This window comes from Helianthus annuus, chromosome 3 (genome assembly GCF_002127325.2).
Source record: "Helianthus annuus cultivar XRQ/B chromosome 3, HanXRQr2.0-SUNRISE, whole genome shotgun sequence".
Taxonomy (NCBI): Eukaryota; Viridiplantae; Streptophyta; class Magnoliopsida; order Asterales; family Asteraceae; genus Helianthus; species Helianthus annuus.
Window position 1 is genome coordinate 11,561,908 of NC_035435.2, and position 11,162 is coordinate 11,573,069.

At 34.9% G+C, this 11,162-nt stretch overlaps 1 protein-coding gene across 1 annotated transcript; it reads right to left on the reverse strand.

Annotated features, from left to right (window-relative positions):
- Positions 1–1,440: 1,440 nt before the first annotated feature.
- On the reverse strand, positions 1,441–5,150 carry LOC118490365. The gene is made up of 10 exons (XM_035987960.1): positions 4,964–5,150; positions 4,764–4,871; positions 4,587–4,670; positions 4,065–4,503; positions 3,458–3,949; positions 3,088–3,353; positions 2,748–2,957; positions 2,033–2,469; positions 1,712–1,991; positions 1,441–1,610 (listed from the first exon to the last, which is right to left on the reverse strand). The coding sequence occupies exons 1-10, from the start codon at positions 5,148–5,150 to the stop codon at positions 1,441–1,443; spliced, it is 2,673 nt and encodes an 890-aa protein (XP_035843853.1).
- Positions 5,151–11,162: the final 6,012 nt, after the last annotated feature.

The following is an 11,162-nucleotide window of genomic DNA, read 5'->3' on the forward strand; positions in this document are numbered from 1 at the left end:
TCTGAAACACGGTGATTTGATCCCATTGCAACTGTAGTTGTATATTAGTTTCTTTATTTACTTGTGTTTCGGTTTATATTCTTAGATTTATAAATAAAATCAAAAATCCAAAAATAGAGTGTTTATTTGTTTTATTAAAAATTTAACCGTTCTTGAAGATTTGATTGATCATCATAGATTGAAAGAAATTTAAATTGTGAAATCTGAGTACAGATACTTGGATGTACCAAGTGTTCATGTGGTACTTTCCCTCTGTTGTTTAGAAATGTTGCTTATGAATTTCTGAGTATCTGCAAAATTAAATTCAAATCGAGAAACAGGGGTTGTTGAAGATTGAGATGCTGTTGGCTACTAACAAAGCATGAAGCATCACAATAGCAAGATGTGCCTGAGTCAGAAGAACCAGATACGAGTCATTATCTGACAGTGATAGTACATGTGAAGAAGTGCCTGTGAACCTACTTGAAATAGAAGACATTGACAAAGAAAAGAGTTGCTGAGAATCCTCCTCTTGCATTCTTTTCAACAAGTTTTTCAAGCAAAGCTGATCGTGTTTAAGAAGAACAAAAAGCCCAAGTTTGAAGATTAAAAGATGAAGTATCTTCCCATAGAGACATGATATTGACAACAGTTTGATAAAGACAGCATAAACCTAGGGGGATATTGTAAGGCCATATAATGGTGTAGGTTTACCCTATCTTTATCAAACATAATTATAGGCTATTGGGCTTGCCTTGTAGTGGGTTAGATAATATTGGGATAAGCCATGTGGGCTATTTAAGTGATTTGGGCTTGTTCGGTTAGTAATATTGTGCATGTGGGCCTGGCCCAGTCTGTAACTAGGTCACCCTATGTAACTATAAATAGGGTGAACCTAGTTCATTAGAAGGTTAGACATTTTTGAGAGGTTCTTCAGTATTTTTCGAGTTCCTTGTTGGTGTACCAGACGGTCCTCTAGAAATCGATTGATTGTTCTTGTTCTTAACACTTTTCTCAGTATTCCGCGCTTTGATTAGTGTTTGATATCCGATTGTGTAGTGTTCCTGTACTTACAATTGTCCTCAATGTGTAGTGTTTAAATGAACCGGTCAAAAATCGAAAAAACTTTTACTACTCTCCCAGCAAAAGTGAAGCAATTCCACTGGATGCAACATTAATGTTGATTGGAATAACAAACCTTGAATGAGCAGTTCTACCACCATCCAGCAAAAGTGAAGCAATTCCACTGGATGCAACATTCAATACAACTTCACCTTTTGATCGTAATGCAGCTGAGAATGTCTTCCAAAGAAACGTCTTTCCAGTTCCACCATAACCATATACAAAAAACACACCTCCATCACCTTTTTCAATCGTTTCCATAACAATTTATATATCTTTTCCTGTTCGGTAGTTAAACACTTTACATAATGATCATGTTCCCTTTGAAGAGCTAGTCTGTCATACGATAATTCTTTCATTTATCAATTGATTGTTTGACGATGAAACATAATTGTCCGGAACACTTGGCATATCATCAAAATTTCTCACTGTACTTCCATTGGTAAGTAGCAACTTTTCAATTTTAGATAGACAGATATTTTCAAGTTCTTCCTGTTGAAGATCCAAATCTAAAACAAATGTTGAAAAAGTATTAGTTTTTTCCCAATAACAGAGCTATTGCATAATTTTAATGTAATTGGATATAACTTTAATAAAATAATAACATTACCTGCAGTACCAGTTATCTTTTGTTGCTGATACAGAATGTCTTCACATAACAGGGACTTCGTTTGTGACCAAAAAACACCAGGACGAGATATCGAATTTGACAGCAACAACATTACAAAAAAGGTCCTCAAGAAATCTCCGGTTGACGATGTGCTAGCTTCTTTGACAGCATTAACATATTCTTTATCATCATCCAACAGCCCCCGTGCAAAACATGCATCTTTAAATGTTTGAAAAACTTGCCCATCAACTGTTTTTATATCTTCAAAACAGGTTGGTCCCTTAATATGATTCAGTAAAATCCTTAAGTAATAACAATCACCAAGTGGTGGGACATAATGTACCCTCCAAATTGATCCATACGGATGCTTTCTTCGATTCCATTTGCGATTTTAGCATTCCATACATAATATCCCGGAAACTGAACATACCTCAATGTCCTGGCAAATTCATCGACTTTATTAAAATTCATGCACTCTGTAAATATTGTCATTTTCACAGTTGGATCAGTAACAATATCACACAAATTATCATGATCGTTATACACAATACTCTGACCATCTTCACAATGAAAAGGTAATACTTCAACAGCTGGATATCTATAATGTATATCACACATGAATATTCTCCAAGCAGCTTCACAAGCAGAGATATATCTACAATCAAGGTATACTTTTATCTCATCTATAGCTACATTTTGTTTCGTATTATTGTTGGTGCTATTGTCTTGAAAAACAGAAGCAGTGACCCTATCAGGCCCTTATTAATATATTTAAACAAATATTTGATAGAACCTGAATGGTTGCACCATTCAATGTTAATGTGGCACTGATACTTTCTGAGCAGGAGAGCATTGTAAGGAACTACAAATCTATTATCAAGTGTCACACCATTCTTTACTACCGTATTACTTGTTTGACGGCGACGATAGACAGGATATCCTTCAGAATCATCACAAGTCTCATCTACATATTTTTTGGGAAACTTTTTAGAACATTTTTGCTGAACCATACATGGACAAAGTAGGTTGTCTGTACCACATGGTCCATGAATCATAAATTGCTTGACAACCTCATATAATTCAGGATCTCTTTCTTTATCTGGTATCTCAGCAGTAATAACACGATCAATATCAGATGCATTTGGAAATTTGCTTTCAGCACCCAAGAACAAACATATGTGAGCATGTGGGAGTCCACGCTTCTGAAATTCCACTGTATACATAACTGAAATTTTTGAACAGTGGGCTGTTAGATAAATACAATTAGATGTTCAAAGTAAAAAATATAACTAAAGGGTGCCTGCTTGTATATCACCAAAGAATTTATGTTTCTTGAAATCTTTTATAAGATGATCCAATTTACACTTGTATTCTACATATAATATCCGGTCTGTCTTCAGCATTAAGAGCTTTATCATACAAACACCCGTAAATCTCAGGCCAGTTTGGATTACAAGTCACCGTTATGAATAAATCGGGATATCCAACAGACTTGCAAATTGCCATAGCATCCAAGTACTTTTGCATCATATATCTAGAACCACCAGTAAATGATGAAGGTAAAAGTATAGGTTTACCACAACTTGAGGCATTATTCTCTCCACTTTCAACAGTAGCATTCAAATTCTTAAGATTTTGCACTCTAAGTTTAGGTTATTGTGTCCTTATATAATTCAACCTAGCAGATTCTATCATCGTGTATCATCAACCAAAAACTACTGAAATAGTTTTTTCGCATTAACTAACAATGAAAACTGATTCTGTCTATCTTGAATTTTGTAACAAAAGAATTCTCTAATTGTAAGATTGGTTCTAAGTACCTCATCATCAATCGCAATCCCTCTATGTTTAATACCAACTCTATAACAATCTTCCGCATATGGGAAAATAAGTGGATATTGGAAAGCAAGGCAAGAGGGATGAAGCTCATTAATTCTTTGAAGACCACCAGACTTCTTTCTAACAACAATGTCCCATTTATCAAATGCTCCATCAAAATCACCATGTATTAAAGTAGCAATTTCTGATGTTGTTGGCAAATTATGAACTCTTCCATCCTTATCTCTTGTTCCAATAAGCTTCAAGCTTACATCTTGAAACTCATTTTCTTGGAAACAATCTCTTACCATTCTGAAGGATTGGACAAGAGGATTGCAAGAATCCAACATATCTTTAAGACCCTCTATGGTTGTACTATCAAGCTGGTTGTTTCTTGTAGTCTTGCATTCTATGTGAGAACTGCCATAAATATAAAATGTTAAAATTTACATTCATTTCAAATGGTACTGAATGTAAATATACTGAAAAGAAAAATATATATTCTTAAATGCCACAATTATCATAAAGAAATTACCTTACTGCTTTTTGACGATTTACAACTTCGTTTTGTGAATCATATATGTAAAGCTGGGAGAATTTAGGTTCTTCACCATCGTTCGGAAGTAGACTACCCATTCGATGATAATTCTGACCTTGTAGTCTAAATACATAAGGACCTTTAACTCCTTGATAACTTTTGTCAACCTTCCCACCAAGAGATGTGAAAGAAAACATCATGTTATATGCTCGAATATTATTCATGAAATTGCGAGACTGTGAGGTACGACTTTTATATAAATGACGTAGTAATGGAGGAGGTGTAGGCGGTCGTGGTAGCTGAACATCTCCATATGAACAACAAAGAGAATATGATGTTTTATTACGTTTTTTATTTCCCCTAAGTATTTTATCTTCCCATAACATTGCATCACATTTACAACACACAAATATGGCATCTCCATGATCAATATAATCTACAGACTTGGTAAATTTATAAGTCAACATAAGTTTTCTACATATTGAAAAGTTAACAGGAATTTACATTCGTATCTTATACCTTTAGAAATTCCATGAATCTTCTTAACCACAGAATCTGGTAACACCTCATCACTCATTTGTAATTCAATTTTAGATATTCCACCTATATTGAAGCTTGTAAAATAAGATATATATATAACAATTTATAAAACTTAAGATTAAACAAATCTTTTGTTTTATAAAATTTAAAACATACAATTTGTAATATATGATAACGGAGTCCTCTCAACAACATTGGATATTTTCTTAGTACTTCCAAAAGGAGTGTGATGGACATTCCTTCTTTCGACATTGTTGGTTGAACCTTGTAAAATAGAACATATGTAAGGATTCCAAAAACATAACATATACATACATATTTCTTTTAAATTTTGTTTGCAAAACTATAATACATACCACTTGAAGTATTTGAAAATGGAATCCTTTCAACAGAATCAGATATTGATGCAGGATGACAACCTCTGTTGTTTCTCTTTTGTTGAAGAACATCCTTCCTTTTTTCTCTTTCTTCAGCACACATTTGACGTTGAATTGCTTGAAGGTCAACTTCATACTTACTTGAAATTGTGCTATCTGTATCCATATTTTAAAATACTTGAATGGAAAAGATTGTTGACAACTCGAGAAAAGAACTTTGAAAGTATTATGAAATTATTTGAAATTACCAAAAAATATCTGCAGTAAGTATACTGTGACATCTGTGCTTGTGATATCGTTGTACAAACTCTGAACAATACAATATTAATAAAACAGTGTGTTTTGATCCCAATGTTTGTCATTTATGTTTGGTTTTATGCACGTGTTGATTTTTGATCGGTTTTGAACTCTATATCGCTTTCTGGAAAGTTATATGCAAACTGATGCGTAAACATGATCAGTTTAACACGACAAACACTCCAGGACATCGTCATAAACTTAACATACCTTAAATAACCTTTACATAACTTAGAAATAAGTTTTAAAGGCTTTGGTATGGCAAAAACAAGTTTATTCGCTCTCAGGGACTATTTGCATCAACTTGCAAAAGTCTGCCATTTCGTATGGGACCATACAGTCCAGAACTTGATCATAAGTTAAACATACCATAAATAACCTAAACATGGCTTAGAAATAAGCTTTGATAGGTTCGGTGTGCGAAAACATGCTTACATGATCTTACAGGGACTAAAAGTGTCAAAAACGGCGTAAGTTTGCATTTTCGCGCATATCTTACGTTCTGGCCACATCTGGACATCCAAATTTTTTGGACACACTAAAATATTTTTATTTTAGTGATCGACATGCAAAAATTCCTTTCGTCACTTAATTTGGTTTGTTTTCGCGTCCGTTTGAGTTCCGTCGTAATTAACCGAACAACGCGATCGTACGACCAAACGAGCCGACATCCGAGAGTGTTCTAAGCATATTTTGAGTCCTCTAAACTTCATTGACCTTGTAGAGCCTTGAAAATGGCTTAATGGGGGTCAAAAAGGCCTGAAATGGACGCGATTTCATGCAGGGACCAAAACTATAAATTTTCAAAGTTTGCTGATCTGGGGAGCTCAGGCGGGGCGCGTAAGCCCACCCCCCAACTCTTATGTGGGGCGCCTAAGCCGCCCAGTGACCAGAAATTGTAATTTAGCAATCTGTTTGAAGTTTAAAGGCTGTTTATGCCATTTTTTTTTTTGGAATGTTAAGCAAGTTTAGTGACCACCAAGGCTTTGTACCTGCTTGTGACAATTGGAGGGTCAAGATTTATTGCTTAATGGACAAACAAACCACTTGTAATGATCCTAGTGCATCACCACAAGTATAAATAGCCATCCAAGTTCACTTCATTCCTTGCTCATTCCTTCTTTCTCTCCTTCACATCTGCTTTGGGAGCATTCTCAAGCTAATTGGGACTTTGTCTTCTTTGTAGAAAAGATAGCAAGGACCCTAAGTGAGGTTCTTTCATTCTTTTTATTGCTTTTCCTAATGTAGTGCAGAAAGTCAAACGGTTTGGCCAACAGTTTGACATTCGGTTTTGACCATCAATTGGTCAAGTCAAAGTTCAATTGAACTTTGAAACGTGATTTTAATCACGATAGTTATAATCCTTCGTGATTATAGCCGCTGATTACCACGTTAACTAGTTGTAGTGTCGAGTCAAAGTTTCGGTCAAAATGCATTTTAAGACGCATTTTGTCTCGGAACTACTTTAGGGTATCAAAACACTTTGTTTTGATACCAAATCAGTAGGTTAAACATGTTTTGACATGTTTAACTCGACACTATTAGTTTATGCTTGTTTAGGGTCGTAAGTTAAGCGGTCTAAACAACCGCTTACACTTCCGAACCCGACCCGTTTGGTCGATCTTTAGGATACGACCAAGCTTAGTTAGTGATCATAGTTGCATAGGGAATAACCACTGAGGTTATACCTTATGATCACATGGGATTGGTTAGTCATATGCTTGTTAGCTTGTATGCCCATAGGAAATGACCAAAATGCCCTTCTGAAGCATAAATCCGTATTTTTCCTATGTGAACATATTTTTGACATGTAAACCAACTTAGTAACATGTTTAGGGATAATTGGGCATGTAAGACTTGACATAGCACATGGATTACCATCCGAACATAGTTTTACGCAAACGACGCCTTATAGTAGCTTATGTTACCATAATGTGTCGAAACGGGTTAAAAGCACTTAGGTAGACTTTCCAATCAGAATGTAGGGCCTATTAAATCATACCATATGAGTTTAATTACTCATTTGATTTATAGAACCTCATTCTATCCGATCTCCCGATTTAGGATCCGTTTATTAACATAGTTACCTATAAATAATGAAGTATATGATAAAATACATTGTCTCATTTTTTCTTTGATTTTTAACCAGAAACATAATATCTTGGAAGATGTCTTTTTATAAATATTTGGATTCTCTTAATTCCAAAATCTTGGTAAGATTGTTACATTAAAACCATTTTCTACAGTTTTATTGTTAACAATTAATTCACGTATAACATTTGCCAATACTTAAATACTTGAACTCAATAGATAATACCACAAAACTTTGCAAACAATCATTTACTCAAAGAAGTTCCTGGTAACGTTGGCGTTATAGAGTGTGTAAACGGTATGAGATGGGATTACCGATTTTCAAAACACAATGGAACTTTTACTCTAAAAGAAGGATGGTCCTCAGTTGTCTCTGACCTTTCATTGAAAGAAGGATGTCTGTTGGTATTTAAAAAAACTGCACCATATACATACCTGCTGACACCTTTTGAAAAAGTTCATCATTATCTAACAAAACTTCCAATGATTTCTATGTTCACATCAATATCATTTGAGAGGAAGTTTGGATGTATGGATTCATTCTCCCACAGTTTTACTGATGTTTGTAAAGACATGTTGGTAAGTTTTGGTATTTTAATCCAATACTTAAATGTTACTATCGTAATTAGTGATATATTTGTTAATTTTACTGTACCTTTGTTTGATTTCATAATTTTATATGTTTTTGTTCAGCTAATACCCAAAGAGTTAGTCAACGCCAGTATTGGAGTTGGTAAACTTAAAGAGGCATTTAAGATTTATGTGAATCAGTGGGACTCTTTTGATGTACTGCTTCAACGTGATCCTCTTCGGAATTGTTACTTTATAACCGATGGATGGGAAAATGTTGTACACTACATGGATATGCAAACAAGAATTGTACTTGTTTTAAGATACGCAGCGGATTACATCTTTCTGCTTACTGCCTTTGATTTGAATGGATGTGAGATTTTTGCACCAAAATCCAATGACAGTCCGATAGACGATACTTCCTCACCCAATTTGGAAGTTCCTCAAATTACCGAGGATCTGCAACACCAGTCGGATGTTGAAGAATCCAATGACACAGATTCTGATAGTGATTATGTTGTATCGAATGAATCATCCGATGATATCGACGATGCAGATTTTGATGCCGATGTCTCAGATTATGAAGCTGATACTGATGAATACCCCTTACAAATCGTATGGTACTGCAGCAAACATTTTGTAAGTTTATTCTGTTACAATTAAGCTGTAATTTTTGTTACTTTACTTAAATACATTATGTATTTCTTATTAATTATTGGTATTTTATATTTATTTTTAAGCGTCTGAATGTGAAAGTAGCTTCTTTATCAAGGATTCATAGAACATTGAAGATGACAGTTGAAAATCTGAATGGAGTTGACACTGTAATTGACTTTCGACGAGAGAAGCATGGCAAGGGATTTAGATACGTGGCTTGTCAATTCACCAAGAAGTTCACTAAGCCCAATGGTATCTACAGAAATATGAGATGCAAATTTGTCTACTCTGAAGAAAAAGCCAAGCTGATCTTAAAGAAAGTCTACAGATAGTTGTGGATGTTGGTATTATCTCATTTGAGATAAATTATGGGATGGTGATGTATCAAACTTCTATATTTTGAAAATTTACGACTTACGAATATTTAAACATTCAATCATGTATTCCTATCTTATTATTTATATTAACTTAAACCTTTGTTGTACATTCTCCATATATTTTAATTGGCTCTTCATGATAAATTATTTATATTCTGCTAATAAACACAACCTCTGCTAATAAACACAAACATTGTTGTAGCAAATAACCTCTGCTGATAAAACAACCTCTGCTAATAAACACAAAGACTGTTACAGCAAATAACCTCTGCTGATAAAACAACCTCTGCTACTGAATATAAATACAAAAGTATCATAAAGCTAACATCTGCTGTTGAAACAAAGGTCTACAAAACTTAACATCTACTGATCATTCCACAGTATAAATTGCTAACATCTGCTGTGACTTAACAGTGATACACTTCAACAGAGGATTTCAAACATCTGTTTACACATGCCTCATGATGAACATCTGCTGATAAATACCGCTCCGGTTCAATAAAAGGTCTGCCAAAGAGAACCTCTCCTATGGACTAACAGATGATGCAGTTCAACAGAGAATGTTTAAGAGCAGTGCTTTAACAGACCACGATCAACAGATGATAATATAATAACAATAATATTCAAATATTCAAACTGTAGCAATTACATTTTAATAAATCTAACAACCGTCATCGAAACTGTAACAAAATCTAAACACTGATACACTAAACACTGTTACACAAGAACCACCGCTTCAATTCATTTGAAATTTCAAATTACCCTCCCATTTTAATGAGCATCAGTCGTTTAAATTTCAATGAACATCAGCGGTTTCATAATTGAATGTGGGCCCGACCTTTGAAATTATGCTTCCTCTATCGCTGCCACCTCATTGTTGGATGACATAAGAAAAGCATTTTTGGACATGCTCTCTAGCTGACACATCAGCTTCTCTTATGTAATCCGCTGTAGATACTGAACCACTGCTGTTACTGAGCAGTGGTTTTCCTTTGGTTGATCAAGCCTTATGTGGCACCTGAGCAAAATCCGCAGTAATCTTGATTTCTCACGTCACTTCTTTGTGCTTACTTGTCAAATTTCGGGACGAAATTTCTTTCAAGTTGGGGATGATGTGACAACCCGAAGTTTCAAGGTCCTTCCTATGCATATTGTTTGTTTTGCAAATCCTGTTTTACAATTTGATCTGTGTGTTGTCGTGTGCAATTACCTGAATGATTGATGTTATGTATAATGTTTGATTGTTAAGTGAGTATGTGTAATGGTTGGTGGTTAAAAAGTTTAGTGATAAATAAATAACATAATGTAGGGTTTTTTGTCGCAAGTCATGCTCAACGAAAGACTGCTCGGCGAAAGGCACCTTTCGCCTTTGGAGGTTTCGCCATAAGGGCCTTCGGCCCATGTAGTTGCGGCCCAGCATAACTAGAACAATGTAATATTAATATCTAACAAAGCGTATGCATATACACATGGACTAATGATGTATGCAAACTGAAATGATTATAATTATTATATACCGTCCATTTCATCAACCTTACTCAAGATGCTGACAACCATTAATTCATCCATATCTAAATGAGACTTTATGCAAACATGCTATTGGACCGAAATGTTTGAGATAATGGCCTAAGAATCTTATCAGACCACATGCATGGGTGACCGAAAATGTTGAAACTTAGAATGTAATTGGACCGAAATGTTTGTGGTTATTTAAACATGGGCAGCAAATTTACTTGGCACACACACACACATTCATCTCGGACTCTCGGCCCACACTTTAGACCAGGCCGAGGCCCAACAGACGTATTATACGTATAACATGAGGGATGGGGATGTTATACGCGATTATTGGAAAAGTAACAAACCCTACACCCCCTTTAGTTCGTGACGGCAGTGGACACCCCCCCCCTCTCCTCGAGACATCATCACATTGGATCGGAATTCGTGGTTAGTGAATTGTATTTATGCTAAACCTTTTACTAGTTGATCTTGTGATGCGTATGTATCAGTATGCATTATTAACATATAGTGGTTAGATGTAACATATGATAACTAGATTCACAGAATATGGTCGATTGTTAACATGATAATTGAGTAGTGTAACTGTGATATACTTGATCCGATATATGATATGTTGATGGATCCGTGCCTGATGATCCTTCATGTTAATGATATTAAATTCTGAT